At 39.1% G+C, this 19,678-nt stretch overlaps 1 protein-coding gene across 2 annotated transcripts in view; it reads left to right on the forward strand.

The window, feature by feature from the left end:
* Positions 1-19,678, forward strand: part of LOC124126856 (ATP-dependent RNA helicase DHX33-like) — a 66,969-nt gene continuing 47,291 nt past the window's right edge. Inside the window, exons 1-11 of one of the 2 annotated variants that reach the window (XM_048384039.1) lie at positions 1-78; positions 2,888-2,955; positions 4,777-4,958; positions 7,447-7,497; positions 9,514-9,585; positions 11,341-11,450; positions 12,540-12,657; positions 15,128-15,226; positions 17,117-17,202; positions 18,515-18,686; positions 18,901-18,998. In XM_048384039.1, coding sequence (XP_048239996.1) covers positions 2,907-2,955; positions 4,777-4,958; positions 7,447-7,497; positions 9,514-9,585; positions 11,341-11,450; positions 12,540-12,657; positions 15,128-15,226; positions 17,117-17,202; positions 18,515-18,686; positions 18,901-18,998 — 1,037 coding nt within the window. In that variant the 5' untranslated portion in view covers positions 1-78; positions 2,888-2,906. Of the gene's footprint in view, positions 79-278; positions 298-2,887; positions 2,956-4,776; positions 4,959-7,446; positions 7,498-9,513; positions 9,586-11,340; positions 11,451-12,539; positions 12,658-15,127; positions 15,227-17,116; positions 17,203-18,514; positions 18,687-18,900; positions 18,999-19,678 lie in introns of those variants that run through there. The other variant, XM_048384040.1, reaches the window with a different exon arrangement.

Consider the following 19,678-nt stretch of genomic DNA (forward strand, 5'->3'; position numbering starts at 1 on the left):
CGTATGTTTACCAATATGGCGTTAACGTGAACACGTGCGTTTGTTTTGGAACAGTTCATGGGGTGTAAACTACTTATGGTAACGTGTTATTCATTCATCAATAATGATAAGCCTCAGCATAATACACACTTCAAACGATAAACTGTCGAGAGTCAGACCGGCAATGTTAGAAAAGACATTTTGACAGGGACAGATTTACTCCGCAGATATCAATATCAATATCCGCAGAAACAATCGCACGAACTAGTCACAAAACAGTCCTCCAATATGGATGCATGTGTTGTTTCGCGATATGTGGTAATATCAATTCATGAGATCCTCGTTTTTGTTCCAAACAGCTAAATCCAAAACACCTGCCGGGAGTGGGATGTGTACGATAATATTTCTATTTGCTTGCCATTGCATATCTCGTGATATCTCTGTGAATATTCTAATATGCTAAACATTTTCTCGTTTCTCGTGAGATAGGTATATGCCTCTGAGATAGAATATTGTCAAAACCGTCGTTTATTGCCAAATGTCACCAACTGTCAGTTATATATAATGTTTTTTTGTAGTATACATGCAGCTTATATAATGTATACTATAGTTTTGACAGCCGATAAAGATTCATAAGCTGATATTCCTAAACAATTGCTCTGCATGTATTTGTGAATGTCATGTTGATATTTTTCGCTGAAGGGGACGTTTTCAGCATGAGTTCTACAGATATGTACCCCAGGTACATATACATATCTGTATACAGAAATGTACTCTCGCCAAAATCGGAATACCGAAAGATACGCGGCACCCAAACAAGGGACGAGTCCATATTCCTCAACCTGAAACCGGTTCGTGTTGTAGTTCTGGTTCGCCTGGATGACCCTGTGTTTAGTGGAATGTTAGAGTAAAGTACATGTATACGTCACTGTGTATGCTCAATTTTTATATGGCACGCTGGAATACATCTCATAAAACAGTATGACAGTCCTGACCCATTTATGGAAAGGAAATACCAAGAGAAAATATACATGTTCCGCCAACTTGAATTTTACCAGGGTACATATCTGTAGTATACTACCCATGCCAACAACGACCTCTTCAGCACGGAGTCTGTATACTGTGTCTGAGTGGGGTGTTCATGTTAAACTGTATCTCAGTGGGCTAGCACTACAAAATCATCATTAGTCCGGACTAGGACAAACGGACACACACACATGCATACATGTCACTATATAAGTGCACTAATCTTGGATGCGATTTTAAACCCTCGCCACCAATAGCTATTATATGACAATAAGTTATGCTGAGATCGTGCAGAACTGAATATCTTTATATATTATGAGATTGCAGCCTGCGACTTCAGCCACTTGTCCAAAGTCTATTAAAATTCTGTTCAATCTTGTAAACTCAGCAATATCAGTCAATATAATAACAATGACTTCTTCTGAAAATGATGCTAAGAACCATGTTCAGGCTTGTAGTCTAGGAGTCTAGGATTGTATTATTACTAATATGCTATATGCCATATCAAATATTGTTTCAATTTCATTTATATGCCATATCAAATATTGTTTCAATTTCTTTTACTTCTGGTGGTCAGGGATCGGGTGGTCAGGCTTGCTGACTTGGTTGATGCATGTCATCGTATCCCAATTGTGTTGATCGATGCTCATGATGTCAATCACTGGATTGTCTGGTCCAGACTCGATTATTTACAGACAGCCGTCATAAAGCTGGAATATTGCTGAGTGTGGCATGAAACAACAAACAAACAAACAAAACACTTCTTCAAGTAGGTGTGTGAAAAAGAACTGGAATACCAGTATATTACAATATGGCTGTCAGCAATACACATATCGCAATACAAACTTTGTGTATTGATATTTTCCAATACATTTTCCAAAGAATTGATATATAATTATGTAAATTATTTCTACTATCTTGAGACATTTGAATGGACTGGGTTCCTATCTAACACAGCACACTTCATGCTGTTAAATAAAGTTCCATATTGATGATGTACTAAGCTAAGTAGTTATCCATTCTGTCAAGACCTACCTCGAAATCTGTAGCCTGGATTATTGAGTAAAGCATTACCATTTGAATAGTACAAATATATATAATTTGGGCCCGAATATGTATTGCAATATGTATCGCAATACAGCTCTCCGTATTGTTACATATTGCAATATGATTTATGTGCCAATACGCTAACCCTATCTTCAAGTTTATATATCAGAAGCAATAATACAACTTGATACCTCTGTTGGATAGAGAGGATGATGGTTCATGCTTGTATTTTCATCAGATGACTTGGGTAACGTTACATTGGGATTTCTAAACGGTTGCTAGGTTATACTTATACTGGAGATAGCCCAGTCGTGTGAGGTTCCACAATTTGCTTCACACAGTTGAGACTTATAGGTGTTCGAGAATCTTATTATCTTGATTAGATTTACTACATGTTTTGATATTTATTACATAAGAAGGCTATGAATTACAATATATTATAAGGATGTCTGGCTGATGTTAGATGTGGAGCCACTGGTCATCATGGCCAGTAAGATAATACCGTATTCAACGTAATAAGCGCCCACAGCGATATTTGCTAATATAATGGCGAGTGAACAATCCCAATCAGCACCCCTTCCGATTGATCAATGTACACAAGACTTATTTATTCGTGAATAATACGCACTCTTGTGTTATATCACCCTTAATTATGGGCAATTAAATTCTTGAAAAATATATCTGTCGTATGTAAACATTTCAGGCGAAATTTACGATCTTTTGATTTTACGAGATTTTGAGAGCGCCCTGGGCGCTTATTACGTCGAATACGGTATGTATTTTTAAAATTCTGATTGTCTGCCCAGCACTAGCTGATATTTACTTTTATTTTCAGTTAAGATCTTCACAGAAGCATGAGGATGATGGATGAACAGCCGCCAAGCAAAAGGCGAAAGTTTAACTGTAAATATATATTTGTTCAAATGACTAAAATAATCATTACTTTCTGACCCCAGGTTCTGACCTGGGTTATATTATAATTGACCTTCTGTAATCCATGCTTGTCATAAGAGTCGATTAACAGGATCACATAGTCAGTCCTTGGTTGACGCATGTCTCAGCGTCCAATTATGTCAATCAATGCTCACGATGTCAACCACTGGATTGTCTGGCCCAGACATTACGGTCTAAGCAGTCTTCACCATGTGCTGTGCACTGTTGTGTGTTGCATGGATCAGCTAGTTGTAGGCTTGTAGCCAGGATTCATCCCATGAACATGCAGTAGTCAACCTGAAGCATGTAAGTCAAGGAGTCCTAGTCATCATCCTAATGTTAGAAGATAAAGAATTAAGGGGTCCCAGAGCTCCAGATAAGTTTTTGGTGTTGTGGGTATTTTACCCATGCATTTTAAAATCATTGGGTATCAGTAATTCTATCTGGGTATTTAAATTTCTGTTTCCCACTAGTTTTTACACATGTTGGTATTTAAGTTAAATATTTACAAACACTATTCATCTAGTCCCTGCAAACTGGTGTCGTGTGGTTTCGAGAGCTTTATAGGATTAAAAAATACCACGATACTTCCACAAGAAAGTGTGATGGCAAATGATCATGATGTAACTGTCATCGTGGAGTTTGGCAAGGTTGACGGAATGCCAGTTTATAATTTCAAAATAAGTTGCTGATTTGCTAATCGAATACGCAGGGTTACTTCACAATATTTTGATGATACGCACAAGTTTTATTTTTGTAGCGTATCTGTAATGTTAGTTGCGTATTTGATACACTTGGATTTGATTTTACTGCGTATCTCTGCATTTCTGATGCGTATTGTACGCAGATACGCAGCTTATCTGGAGCTCTGGGTCCTGAGATCAAAAATACTGTAACAGGAAACCTCAAGGACCCAGGACCTTCCTCTTATGTCTCAAACACTGAAGATGGATAAAATATGGTGCCTTGTTTAACAAAGCAATATTTGTGCCAGAATGATCTACGACAATAACACTAAGCTCGGCTCTCGTCATGTGGGCTTTTGTGAAGGTCACACACATTTGATGGTCACTGAGCAGTAAAAGCTTTTGCAATGGCGGAGCATGTGATGTTCATCATTATTCTGCTGTCCTCCTGTCTCTCAGTGAAGGGCTGCTTTTTCCAGACAGTAACTTCTAAAGACAAAATACTTGTACCAATACAGTCATTATACATGTCATTGTCATGTAACAAATGTTATATTTGGGATAACACTTTCTTAGTAAAGTACAGATTCTCGTACTTTTTTTGGGGTTGAGTCCCATCCAGGATTTGAACCCACACTTTCCAGAGTGAGTCACAATGTCAGCGATCTAACCCACTCAGCCACCGAGGCTTCCACAAAAATGGAAATCTAACAACTGGTAGTCTGGATCACGTACTTTGAGTACCCCTCTGACAAGTGTAAATTGGCACGACTCCCATGGCCAAAAGCTATGAATACACAATGCCATTTAGAAAGTGGTCAAATGTAACAAATGTTATATTTGGGATAATACTTTCTTAGTAAAGTACAGTGATATCCCAAATATAACATTTGTTACATTTGACCACTTTCTAATGGCATTGTGTATTCATGTTATGGTCATGTTGAAAACAAATTGTTGAGCTACAGTGTCATCATTTCACATGACCAAAATTAAGACTGGCCACTGTCCATGGCTTTTGTCATTACTTGTTCTTATTGTGCCTGCTAATTTTATTTTTAGCAGATATACTAATGATGACCTACATATTCTTTTACATTGACAGTTACAAATGTCCAGTTTAAAGACAGGGACAAAGACAGAGACAAAGTGAACAAACTGCGAGAAGAGAGAAAGAAGCTCCCCATCTTTCCTGCACGCTCCCGTCTTGTACAGGAAGTGAGGAAACATGACAGTGTCATCGTCATCGGGGAAACTGGAAGTGGAAAAACAACACAAATACCTCAGGTACTAGATGGTTTTCAACTTAACATTTTTAATCTACTAGTCCTTACAATGAAAACATAAGCGAAACCCTTAAAAATGGCAACTTTCCACAAGTAACTTTCTGATGCAATACACAATGCGATACATGATGCGATACATGTCTATATTTATAGTATGGTCATGATGTAATACACGATGCAATACACGATGCAATACACGATGCGATACATATCTATATCTATAGTATGGTCATGATGCAATACACAATACGATACATATCTATATCTAAAGTATGGTCATGATAAACACGATGCGATACATATCTATATCTATAATATGGTCATGATGCGATACACAATGCGATACATGTCTCAATAGTACAGTCATCTAGCGATGCACTGTATAATAATTACCTCAGTACTAAGGTTGTGAAGCGATACACGATATACATATCTCAATAGTAAGATTGCCATGTGATGCAGGATACGTGAACACTTCACGCATGGCATATTTGGAGCTATTGTCCATCTTGGACATGAATGAGAATGAAAAGAAAACCATCCCCAAAATACTTATTTTTAAGTTAAATAATGAAACATTGGCCTGAGAACTCTTGTGCATGCTGGCAATTATGATCAATCTTTATACAATTTTACATATCTCCTAAATATGTACTGGTATTGTGTTTTATCATATAATGGGTGAGTTTCTCAGCAGGATAATGCCAACGGATAAAAACGATATCCGTTGGGGTCATATGCGGATAGAGATGCAAATATCAAAGGTCAAGTAGGGACTAGTTTCACTGTTTATAAACAAACATGGCGTAGCCCTTGTCATTTGGCGATCAAGTCAGAATTAACCATCTAGAATATGGAGAAACTACAGGGATAATTGCTATCATTATGAAAAGAATAGTCTAATATACTGAAAATCAGTGTCTAACTGTGACGTAGCTAAGGCATTTAAGAAGTTTTGGCAACTTTGGAGAAATAATTTGCGAAACAATTTAGCGAGGGCACAAGCCAAGTGGGAGCACTTTACATATCTTGTAGACCTCTGCGTCTTGGAACCTTTTCCACAAATTAAAACAGTTGGATTTGGCCGAAATACGTACGAATTGTTAACTCGTTTTGTTTTGTCGCTCTGTGTACATCTGACTGCACTTCGTAACGTTATGACAGGACAGGCCGGCTGTTAACAATGTCTGACTGTGGCCATGACGTTTCATAGACTAGGGTTAGAGAAGCTTCCCTTTGATAAAGGTCAGTTACTCTATCGGACAGACCGATGAATTGCAGCGAAAGGCAAGTAAAAACAATTTGTGTAGGCAATTGTTATGTATATATGTAGTTACGCCGCTGTATAAGAAACAGGTTTCTGTTGGAACTATAGTCTGGAAGGTAATTTAAGGTACCGACGTTTACAACTTGAAAGGGTGCACAGGAATCACGCACGTTGAGATGTCCAACGCTAACACCGTGCGTGCATGATTCCTGTGCACCCTTTCAAGTTGAGCTGATTGGTTCAACTGTGTCATATGGCCCTGTGACGCAGGGGTAGCATTATGCAGATGGCTGTTACAATGAATGCTCGTTCCACCCGTGACAAACAGTTCTGGTTGTTGATGAAATATAGTGATAGCTAAATAGACAGATTTTTTATTCATGCACTGATTGTCTTTAAATGTAATATCCAGTTATGTATGACTGTTTAATAATCTCATACCAACTTTGACTGGAGTAGGTCCAATAGTTTTTCAGATATTGTCGTAAACGTTGGTACCTTAAATTACCTTCCAGACTATATATTGGCTACTGTCACTGTCCGACTGACACATCACTTACCCTCTGACGTAATATATATTAATGCGCAACATTCCAGGGAAATTGCAATGTTTAGGTAATGTTTGTGAGAGATGGAAAGAGATTTTTGAGCACAGAATTGAAGAATGACATTATATGATAAAGGGGTTATCACACTTGTGTGTTTGGGGGATGGTTAATATCCTTATTAGGAATAAACATGATGTATTTAGCCCGCCAAGATTCCCTAAATACACACTCGCATGATCACCTCTCTATATCAAATTCATGATACACGAACATGTGGTAAATTGTTACACATCACAAGTCAGTTATGTAGTCAGCTCTTGACTGGGCAAATCTGATGTACACAAATAGAACCAAAAAGATACATTCACTAGATTCTTATAAATTATACTACTCGCCAAAAAACCCTGCAAAAAAAGAAACATATAGAGAAGTATGTATGTTAAGAAGAGATGTTTCCAATGTGTACCAATTAACGACAAAACTAATAGTTAGCCAATTCTTACCACAGTTTCTTTATTCGTCTCATGTTATGCTGCACGGGATTTCCAAACTTTACACCCAAATCCTGCATGTCACTCTTACGACAAGTGTGACTTACTATAAACAGTTCATAATATCAATGACTGCTTTGTCTGGTATTTCAATTAATTGAAGGATATATTTGATGTTTGCAGTATCTGCTCGAGTGTGGTGTACACCATGGCAAGCTCATTGCAGTTACACAGGTAGGTGTAGTGTAGTGTAGTGTAGTGTAGTGTAGTGTAGTGTAGTGTAGTGTAGTGTAGTGTTGTGTAGTGTAGTGTAGTGTAGTGTAGTGTAGTGTAGTGTAGTGTAGTGTTCTATAGTGTAGTGTTATGTAGTGTTCTATAGTGTAGTGTAGGTGTAGTGTTGTGTAGTGTTCTATAGTGTAGTGTAGTGTTCTATAGTGTAGTGTAGTGTAGTGTAGTGTAGTGTAGTGTAGTGTAGTGTAGGTCAATACATTCACTTCTGATGGGACCCTTGAAGATCCGGGCTAAAATAGTTCTTGAACAACCCATGTGCTTGCCGTAAAAGGCGACTATGCTTTTGCGTCATAAGAGGCAACTAACGTGATACTCTTTTAGAGTATTTACCCACAGCTTTTCATTCTATGTGACCTGCAAAGATCCGGGGTAGAATAGGTCTTTAGCAACCCATGCTTGCCGTAAAAGGCGTCTGTGCTTGTAAGAGGCAACTAACGGGATCAGGTGGTCAGGCTCACCAACTTGGTTGATGCATGCCATCGTATCCCAATTGCGTGGATCAATGCTCATGATTTCAATCACTTGGTTGTCTGGTTCAGACTCGATTATTTACAGACCGCCGTCATAAAGCTGGAATATTGCTGAGTGCGGCGTTAAACAACAAATGAACAAACACAAACTGTGATGGGTTTTGGGGTTAGAATATTGGTCCCAAGCAGCCTATGCTGGCCTTTCGATCGGTTGCTCAGACTCAGTGTTCCCCCTGGCTTTTCAAACAGCCAGTCCATGTGGACTGGCAACTCTAAAAATGACCAGTTCCGTCTTATTTTTGCCAGTCCCAACTTTCAACAAATGACTGTGTGATAATTATTTGGTTTTTAATTCTTTCAACATCATGTTCAGTGCAAAGATGTCATCTCTGAAGTAACTTAGCTAGATCTATATATCATTCACACAAACTTCAGTCACAATTTTATCTTTCTTTTTTGAATATTTACTACATTACTACTAATATTCACTACAAATGGATATTGATAGACAAGGGGAAACCCTGAGGGTAACAACCAAGCTGACTTTGTTAGAAAAATGTACTTTTATGAACATCACCAATGTTTTGTTCAACAACAAAGATTTATAAGGTACTTTATTTGCCGGTCCACAGGGACTGGCAGTCACGTGAATCACCGGTCCATGCCTAATTTTGCCGGTAAAAAACTGGTAATTACCGGTAAACGGGAGCGCTGACTCAGTGACATGGTTCATTGCATGTCATCTTCCCAGACAGTGTGGATTGTTGCTCATGATGTCAATCACTGGATTGTCTGGTCCAGACTTCATAAAGCTGGAATATTGCTTAGTTCCGTGTTAGACAACATTTAACAACAAATAAACGATCAGCACATTGGTATTGGACTCTCCATCACAAGTGCCCCATGTGGATTCTGAAGCAGAATAGGTCCCCTCTGTATTGACTTGGTGGGCCTAGACTTTACTGTGGTTACTGTGACAAGCAATATTCTTAAATACTGTTGACTCCAGACGCATTCACTCACGCTTGGAACAGGCTAGTGGAGCCGATGTTAGGTTGAACTGTATAAACTACAATTGTTCTTTATCATTAGCAGGGCGGTTGGGTAGCCTGGTGGTTAAAGCATTCACTCATCACGCCGAAGACCCATTTTGATTACCGAAATATGGACAATGTGTGAAGCCTATTTCTAGTGTGCCCCGCTGTGATATTGCTGGAATATTGCTAAAAGCGGCACAAAACCATACTCACTCACTCACTTTATCATTAGCTTTATGTGGGAGGATGCAGGTCCTGTACGTTTACAACTTTGCTGAAACCCATGGGCATGGTGCTGACAAACAAAGAATTGACTCCAGTAAGAAGCTGCTTTGGCAAGTTATACCTGTAGGTTGCAGAGCTCCTTGTTTGTTGTAAGATGTTAAAGAAAAGAAGCCATCCAGTGTTCCTGTGTTGACTTATTCTCACCACCACTCACTCCATGACTTCAGCCTCGACGAGTGGCAGCCATCACAGTGTCTCAGAGGGTCGCCCAGGAGAAGAACAGTGAAGTGGGAACACTGGTATGTGTTGGTAGCAACAGCAGAACATATTGTCTCAGAATGTGTGGGTAGCAACAGCAGAACATATTGTTTCAGTTGAATGTTGAAGTGTGAATGTATCTGTCTCAGTATGTGTTGAATGTTGAAGTGTGAATGTATCTGTCTCAGCATGTGTTGAATGTTGAAGTGTGAATGTATCTGTCTCAGTATGTTTTGGATGTGGAAGTGTGAATGTAGCTGTCTCAGTATGTGTTTGAATGTTGAAGTGTGAATGTATCTGTCTCAGTATGTGTTGAATGTTGAAGTGTGAATGTATCGGTCTCAGTATGTGTTGAATGTTGAAGTGTGAATGTATCTGTCTCAGTATGTGTTTGAATGTTGAAGTGTGAATGTATCTGTCTGAGTATGTGTTGAATGTTGAAGTGTGAATGTATCTGTCTCAGTATGTGTTGAATGTTGAAGTGTGAATGTATCTGTCTCAGTATGTGTTGAATGTTGAAGTGTGAATGTATCTGTCTCAGTATGTGTTTGAATGTTGAAGTGTGAATGTATCTGTCTCAGTATGTGTTGAATGTGGAAGTGTGAAGGAATTTCAGTATGTGTTGAATGTGGATGTCCCACAACGACTGCATCCTAGGATGTCTGAAGACCTCAGCCTATATCCCATGATATATTTACCTTATCCCACACCTACTGCATCCAAGGATGTCTGAAGACCTCAGCCTATATCCCATGATATGTTTACCTTATCACACACCTACTACATCCTAGGATGTCTGAAGACCTCAGCTTATATCCCATGATATATTTACCTTATCACACACCTACTACATCCTAGGATGTCTGAAGACCTCAGCTTATATCCCATGATATATTTACCTTGTCCCACACCTACTGCATCCTAGGATGTCTGAAGACCTGAGCCTATATTCCGTGATATATTTACCTTATCCCACACCTATTGCATCCTAGGATGTCTGAAGACCTCAGCCTATATCCCATGATATATTTACCTTATCCCACACTGACTGCATCCTAGGATGTCTGAAGACCTCGGCCTATATCCCATGATATATTTACCTTGTCCCACACCTGCTGTATCCAAGGATGTCTGAAGACCTCAGCCTATATCCCATGATATATTTCCCTTATCCCACACCTACTGCATCCAAGGATGTCTGAGGACCTCAGCCTAAATCCCATGATATATTTACCTTGCCCCACACCTACTGCATCCTAGGATGTCTGAAGACCTTGGTTATATCCCATGTTATATTTACCTTGCCCCACACCTACTGCATCCTAGGATGTCTGAAGACCTTGGTTATATCCCATGATATATTTACCTTATCCCACACCTACTGCATCCAAGGATGTCTGAAGACCTCAGCCTATATCCCATGATATATTTACCTTATCACACACCTACTGCATCCAAGGATGTCTGAAGACCTCAGCCTATATCCAATGATATATTTACCTTATCACACACCTACCGCATCCAAGGATGTCTGAAGACCTCAGCCTATATCCCATGATATATTTACCTTGCCCCACACCTACTGCATCCTAGGATGTCTGAAGACATCGGTTATATCCCATGATATATTTACCTTGCCCCACACCTGCTGCATCCTAGGATGTCTGAAGACCTCAGCCTATATCCCATGATATATTTACCTTGCCCCACACCTACTGCATCTTAGGATGTCTGAAGACCTTTATCATATAACTTCCCAACTTTATTCTGATGTATCTATTCCCTGTGCCCAATAGGTAGGCTACTGTGTGAGGTTCGATGATATGACGACAGACAGCACGAAGATAAAGTACATGACAGATGGCATGCTGCTGAGAGAGGCCATCTTGGATCCGCTCATGAACAGGTAACTAATATACACTATAATAGAGAAAGACCTTTCAAGTCAGAAGTTTATCTTTCAAAGCAGAGTTGAAACCTGTTTTGAAATTATACAGAATCAACCCCTTCCTAACAAGTAGCAATGTATAAAGCCCATTTGTGTCCCCAGATAGGATATGGTGGTAAAAAGTTATAATATTATCCATAACGGCAGGGATATAGATGAAATATTCAGTAATTCAGTAATTCACTGTACATTAAAACAACTGTTCCATTACTTCATTGTGTGCCAAAGAAGACCATAGCAACATGATGTCATGTGAATGCATTGGCACAAATAATTGAATAAGATGTCATTTGTCGTTCAACAAAAGTAAACAGAATCCAGTAGACGTATCTCTTGCTGTAATGTTGCACAAGATCTCCATAATTTTGTTTGTGAAATAGAGGACTGTTTAAAGTGTGAAGTACCAGAATATTCAATAAACTTTGTTGTAATGAACTGACGGATATAACAAACTGTTTTTTTGGTCCCGGTCATTTGTGCTATATTTTATCATATATACTTGATGGATATAACGAACATTCTTACAAGGAAATAACAGATATTGCCAACTCCCTCTGTAGTCCCATGTGTACTCTGTCAACGACAATGTTTATAATGAATTGTTAATCTCTGAGCTGCTCATGTGTCCCCAATCAGCCTATCAAAACATTTCGCGGCCACGAGTGGCTGTTCTAAACAATTGAATGTTTGATACATTTGACATCCAGTGGTTTCATACTAATGATGTAAGGGAGATAACCCTCATTCCGGAAGTTCTGGTGTTGTTATGATAGCGTGTGAATTGTATTGATAAAGTTGACAGTTGTAAGTATAGAATGTTACCTTGATTGTGTTGTGTGTTGTCATAGTGTTTTGGAATGATTGTGTGTGTGTGTGGAGATGATCGTTTTGCGAGTGTTATAATGAAAGTCTAACGAATAACAATGTTTGACCTGAAGCAGCGAGTTCTGTTGTCTATCACTAACATAAACAGTCCATATGATCGTGTCACGGTGATTTTCACTGAATATCCTCCCTGCCTTACATGGATGTGGTTTGACTGGTCAGGTACTCTGTTGTGATCCTGGACGAAGCACACGAAAGAACGATACACACAGATGTTTTGTTTGGGGTTGTGAAAGCAGCTCAGAGGAACCGAAAGAAGAAGGGGCTAAAGCCTTTGAAGGTTGGTTGTTGTGATACGGCCATGTTTGTCCCACAGTGATGTAGTTATAACAGTACCTTTATTATGATACCATCACGCTCTCTTGTTCCTGAAAGCACCAGTGGTGGTACATGAGTGAGTGTGTAAGGTCTTATGTGTAAAGCCCATTCGTGTCCCCCAGGTGGGATATGGTGGGAAAAAGGTTTAATATTACCCATTATTACCCAAGTGGTGAAGATACAGGTGGTAAGATACTAAATCTGTACGTCACACGTGTGTCGCACAAGGTTGACCTTGTTTTATTCGTTTTGATTGGATAACCGTGACCTCTGTCACACCAGGACTACTTTTTTCATTCATAAAAAATCGCGAGATGTCATTCATTTTGCGATTACAAGGCAGAACTGAAGAAATTCATGAGAACGAGAGATATTTACAAACACTTTATTAAACCAAACAAGATAGTCACACGCATCAAATTTCGGTTTGCATTCTATATAAGTTATGCATAGAGCTTCTACAGACATATAATCGAGCTAGATCTATAAATCAATTTACAATGTACGACTGCCGATCGAGCGTGTCCCTTGAGCGTGACGCACCCGACCACATTCGCAACTTTCAATTTGATTTAACGTAAAAGGATAAGCGTGGTGAAATAAAGTCTGTTTAAACTATCTGGACAGATATCGAGACTTACTTGGGATGATCCGGTTGTGCCATCGGTGTCCCCTTTGAAGCATATTTTGTGGCGCTGTTTCGGGAGGTGTTGTTCATGGATGAATGAACACGACAGCACGACCAGATCACTTAAAGTTCACAGTTCCGATACAAATCATTCGAAAACTCCGTGGAAGTGTGCCTGACTTCTGATTTTGTGGCCCCAAACATCCCAAATGTGAACAATAACATTCCCTATCTCTAGCGTAAAACGCTGTGAGTGGATCGCGGTTGTCTTTTCTTATTCCGGTGGCGACCTTGCCCTTCGATCGTTCGAAGCTGTCACTGACATGCAAGCAGATTTGAGTTTGTTGATTTTCACGTCTTCAGTATATAGGGTGGTACAGTTAACATGAATGTCTTTGGCGAACAGTCTGATTTCCCTCTTCCAAAATGGTACGGACATGATATAAATTCAGCTGATAGAGCAAGGAAACCGAACCATTTTGATTGCACAGACGGGACCCCGGCAGTGTGACCGACTGTTGGTCCGATATTCAAAGCGGGCGCTAATGTGACATTTCAAATTTTCTTATCAGTGTCCTGCGTACTAACAACATGGTGCTTGAATTACCATAAGTTGAAGACTTTCTTCCAAAAGGATCTTGAGCGTCGGTGCTGGTTTGTTTGCAAACAGAACAGCAGGCGCGTGTTGTTAATGTGTATGCATAAACATGTCAACAATGCCCATATTTGGTCATATATCAATATTCATGCGCAACCAGATTTTGCAACCGGTTTCAGTTTGGTCTGTCAACAAACCAAAGTTGTTATGTATTTACACTTAAATATATATTTAACGTGGGTAATAAATAAAATACCACACTCATTCTCGTTAGATACCCTTTTTACGAAACTCGTGAACTTTCTATGGTATCTGACCTCGCTTTCGCTCGGTCAGATACCATAGAAAGTCCACTTGTACAGGTGAAATATTCAGTAATTCACAAAACATAATAACAATTGTTCCATTACTTCATTGTGTGCGAAGAAGACCACAGCAACATGATGTCATGTGAATGCATTGGCGCAAATAATTGAATAAGGTGTGGTTCATCATTCATAGAGTCGTGATGATTTTATGTGATGATGTTCCAAAAATTGAGCAAGTGAGTGGATGTCTCCATTTGAGATGAGGAAACCCTTAGTTTTCTACATTTCTCAGAAAGATGAATATTACCCTGTAGATTTACAGTGTCCATACTGATTTTCACATTTATATCTACCTAAATGCAAAGTATAAGGAAGGCAATTTTTACATATACATAAGTCAACAATATTAACTGAATTGACTGCTTTTTAAAGCCTGAACACAAAACCTGGTTACAGCAGTATGAAATCAGTAACATTGTTCCGTGCAATAATTGGGGCGGTTGGGAAGCTTAGTAGTGAAAGCGTTCGCTCATCATGCCGAAGACCCGTTTCGATTCCCGACATGAGTACATGTGTGAAGACCATTTCTGGTCTCCCCCGCCTTGATATTGCTGGCATATTGCTAAAAGCGGCGTAAAACCATACTCACTCACTCAGTGCAATAATGCAATGCAAGCCCCGCCCACTCTACTTTTATTAGCCAATCAGGTAACAGTAGTCCACTAGTGGGATTGGCCTAATTTTCTTTTTGGTTTATGTATGCATAATGCAAAAATAGTTGCTTGGTTAGCCTATCAGGCATGAAATCACTTGCAATATATTGATATATGTAACCTTTGATTTTGAGCCAAAGATGAGCTGTAAGTTGACCAGTCTCCTCCATTGATTCTGTTTTCAGATAATAGTGATGTCAGCTACGATGGATGTGGACCACTTCTCTACCTACTTCAACCAAGCACCTGTTCTCTACCTCGAGGGGCGACAGTTTCCAGTCCAGGTACATAGGGAGAGCTGACTATCTCAGTCACAGCACAATGTCACAATGGTATAATTAGCCCCTGACTTCTCTTTGTGTGTGATAGCAGGGTCCACACTGGCTGAACTGGCCTGGAATGTGGATTCTGCCTTCAAAAGGACTTGAAAGTGGATTACATCATGGTAATGTGTCTTTGAAATGGCCTCAATCTTACTATGTAATGGCTGTACCAAGAATATTATGTAAAGCAACAGTTTATGTACACTCTATTTATAATCTGTAAAGATAGTTATCTCCCTTCCATGATTGCCTGCTTCTGCTGGAGCGGAATATGACCTCACCTGTAACAAGCCTTGTTTTTATGTGCAAATTGTTGGAATCAAGTGAGACGTTATTTTGACCTTTTGGCATGGGGAAAACGTAGCTTGCAAGACCATGTAAATTTGTAAATTAGTGACTGAAATTCTGTATGAAACCAGGATAGTAAGCCGACTTTTGTCATCATATACAGCTTATCAGAGTAGATGTGGTACATAGCTTACTGAGGAACTGTGTGGGTGTATCAAGAGATGGGCTGGTGAGATGATCGTCTACTTCGGTTGTAGGTAGTCAGAAAAGAGGTAATATTATTGTCAGCGTTGCCTCAGGCCAATATGACTGACCAAGGACCTTTAAGAAGGTAACTATGAAAACACCCATATAATTACGAGAGTATTGTGTGTATATACCCAATTATAGCTAAAATGGATAGAATTATCATAAAACCGCCCGCATGTTATCAGAAATGAGCGGGCCACTGTAACTTGAAAATGCCATCATACTACTTGACGACAGGCCATTATCACGCCCCTTGTTAGATAATGTCATAGGGACAGGGATAGGTGACGTCATGTTCAATAGTGACATCATCTGGTTTGCCAGATACTTTCCACCATATTAGTAAGAATTTTGTGCAAGCTTTAATTACTTTTGCCACCTCGCAAAAATAACAGTGGATTTGGGTTCTTGCACCCCACCCCTCAGCCCCTGCCAAACGACTTGAAACAAATGCTATCATGACGTAAGTAAATGTCACTTTTCATTTCCAAAGTTAGTGAAAATACTTCCCCATGTCACTGTCTATAGCATGGCCCCAACTATGAAGCGGCATCTCTGAAGAAACCTTCACAATCGATGCTAATTAATATAGCCTGTCTATATTGCAATCCAGACTGAAGCACATCACCAGAGCATACACAGTTCCTGCATTTGCAGTAGAATCTTGTTTGTTGAAATCTGTCTCTGATGGATGTCATTGATGAGGTTGCCACATGCTGTTATGAAACTTCTACTTTGAAGAAGTAAAAAGATGTCCAGTTTTTAAGAATCGATGTTTGTGATTTGTTTTGGCTTTTAGTTTTAAAGTTTTATCATATTAAAACATACAAGTGCAAGAGGGGTAATTTCTTCTTCATATTTTGAGCTTCTTGATCCAATATTTTAATAGTCTTGCCGTCACCTGCTGCTATGTTAGTAGCATCCAACAAAGTTGGTGGATAGGTATCTGGTATTCTGTAGGTGTACCCTCAGTTGATAAATATCAATAAGAACTAGTCCTCGTTCGTCTCATCATCTTCTAAATGCCGTCTCACTGACTATCATATTACATACTGGCTGCAAGGATGGAAATTAACCATAAACATGGACTAGCCCAAATATTGATGACATGCCTCAATCCCCCCAAAATGTTTGAAATTCAACTAGGATGCCTAACATTAGCAAAAGTGGTCCGGGCAAGTGGTAATTTCCATCCCTGCAGATGTTGTACTAAAGCCTGCATGTCTTAGCCTGCACTATTCATGACACGTATTTGTCTGCCCCGTGCGGGTATGAGAGGGTTAAGGATGTATGTGACTATCTTTCTGTCTGCAGGTGTTGTACTGCTGTGAGCCCCAGAGTGACTACCTGTTTACCTCCCTTGTCACACTCTTCCAGATCCACAGGGAGCAGCCTGCCGGGTGAGATGCATCACCAGTCATTAGTCACACAATGTCATTGATGATGTTTATATGTCGAATATCATGTGAGGAATTTGACGTGCACTGGGTGCTCCTTTGTGTTGACCATTACTTTAGTGTTATTCCAGGCCCTCCCATTCTACTGTAGGTTTAATCCAGGATTCACCCTGAATATCGCTGTTAGTTTGTCAGCTCCATACCTGTGCTCATCCAATTAACCACAGTAGTAAACGTCAAACATCTGCATCACTCCAGGCTTTCCTCCATGTTAAACTGAAGGCAATGATATATAGGGATATATATCATGTGTCTTGTGAAATATGATGTATCTCTCATCGAGTTACGTCATAATAGCTCCTTTTCCATGTCACGAGATGAGAGACACATCATATTTCACTAGACACATGAAATATTCTATTTATGATATACTATATTTGTTGTTGACAGTGGTTTGTTTTTTTAACAGATTACCCAAAACAATTAAACTGCAAAATGTAAATTATCACTACTATATGCATTGACCATTTCACGCATGGCCTCATACAGATACAAGATACAGTAGGGGCGGTCGGGTAGTCTAGTGGTTAAAGCGTTCACTCATCACGCCAAAGACGCAGGTTCGAATCCCCACATGGGTCGGTGTGTGAAGCCCATTTCTGGTGTCCCCCGCCATGATATTGCTGGAATATTGCTAAAAGTGTCGTAAAACCACTTGCTCGCTCGCTCGCTCACTCACTCACTCACTCACTCACTCACTCACTCACTCACTCACACACCCACCTACCCACTCACTCACTCACTCACTCAAGATACAGTACTTATTTAAAAAAACAATATTTATTTTTTTAAATTGTACATACTGCTGAGATTTTTTTTTAGTGAAATATTTTCACTGCCAACCAATTGCCAAATTGTAAGTGTTTCGAAGCCTGGCTACTGTCACATGCGACAGGCACATGGGCGGGTAACTTCAGTAAAAGTAGTATCTAATGGGGACTTGTTTAGTAAACTATATATCTCTGACACTAGAAGAATGTGGTAATTTAGATGGAAATGGATTTACTTCCTATGAAGAAGGTCCAGATGTAATTCAGATCTGATGTGATTCCCATTTTAAATCCAACTCAAAATGTTATTATTATTAGTTATCAGGGTAATGACAGCAAAATTAATGATCATCATAAAATTTTAGCTAGCAGACAATCAACATTGTTAGGACTGCCAGTTGTTCAAACTTAACTCATTGATAATTTCCTGTTTTGAATTAGACTTCCTAACACATTTCTTGATTCTCTCTATTTTCACTGTTTAGTCAAGATATTCTGATATTCTTGACGGGTCAAGAAGAGATTGAATCTGCTGCCAAGTCAATACATGACATCTCGCGGGACATGGTTGGCGAGGCCCCACCACTGGTTGTCTGCCCTTTGTATGCAGCCCTGCCAGCACCTCAACAGCTCAAGGTCTTCCAGCCAACACCAAAAGTAAGCTGCCATCTGATGCATCTGTAAAGTCCATATGTTTTCACCCGTATTTTCTAGTGATCTTCAACTGGTACGATTGCTTTCCATGAGATATTACTTCCAATTTCTTGTGAGGAACAAGATTCGATAGAATCCTTGGATTTTTTTGCATTCTTTCTTCCCTTTTTGGATATCCAATCTTGAAACAGATATTATTGAAAGCTTTGTTCAACAGGGCTCAAGAAAAGTGATTGTATCAACCAATATTGCGGAAACATCTGTCACCATCCATGGTGTGAAGTTTGTCATCGACTGTGGAATGGTGAAGGCCAAGTAAGTCCAACTGTAAAGACAGTGTTAGTTTACTAGTTAGAGAAATAGGGATTAACAGCAGAAGTATTCTCTTATCCACAGGCATAGTAATATTGGGGTAATGCTATTAGAATTGTTTCATTATGATAAAATATGTTTGACAAATTTGTGGTTAATATAACTTTGTATTCATGACTCACTTGTGTGTATATCAACTCTTTCTTGTCGCTATATGGCTGACAAAATGCTGATGCGACGTTAAATTTTAACTCACTCACTCAATTAGAATTATATATGATAAATGATAGCCTAAATATAAATGATATAACTTTGTATTCATGACTCACTTGTGTGTATATCAGCTTTTTCTCGTCGCTATATGGCTGACAAAATGCTGATGCGACGTTAAATTTTAACTCACTCACTCAATTAGAATTATATATGATAAATGATAGCCTAAATATAAATGATATAACTTTGTATTCATGACTCACTTGTGTGTATATCAACTTTTTCTCGTCGCTATATGGCTGACAAAATACTGATGTGACGTTAAATTTTAACTCACTCACTCAATTAGAATTATATATGATAAATGATAGCCTAAATATAAATGATATAACTTTGTATTCATGACTCACTTGTGTGTATATCAACTTTTTCTCGTCGCTATATGGCTGACAAAATGCTGATGCGACGTT

This window comes from Haliotis rufescens, unplaced genomic scaffold (assembly GCF_023055435.1).
Source record: "Haliotis rufescens isolate VD_foot unplaced genomic scaffold, xgHalRufe1.0.p SCAF_5, whole genome shotgun sequence".
Lineage (NCBI taxonomy): Eukaryota > Metazoa > Mollusca > Gastropoda > Lepetellida > Haliotidae > Haliotis > Haliotis rufescens.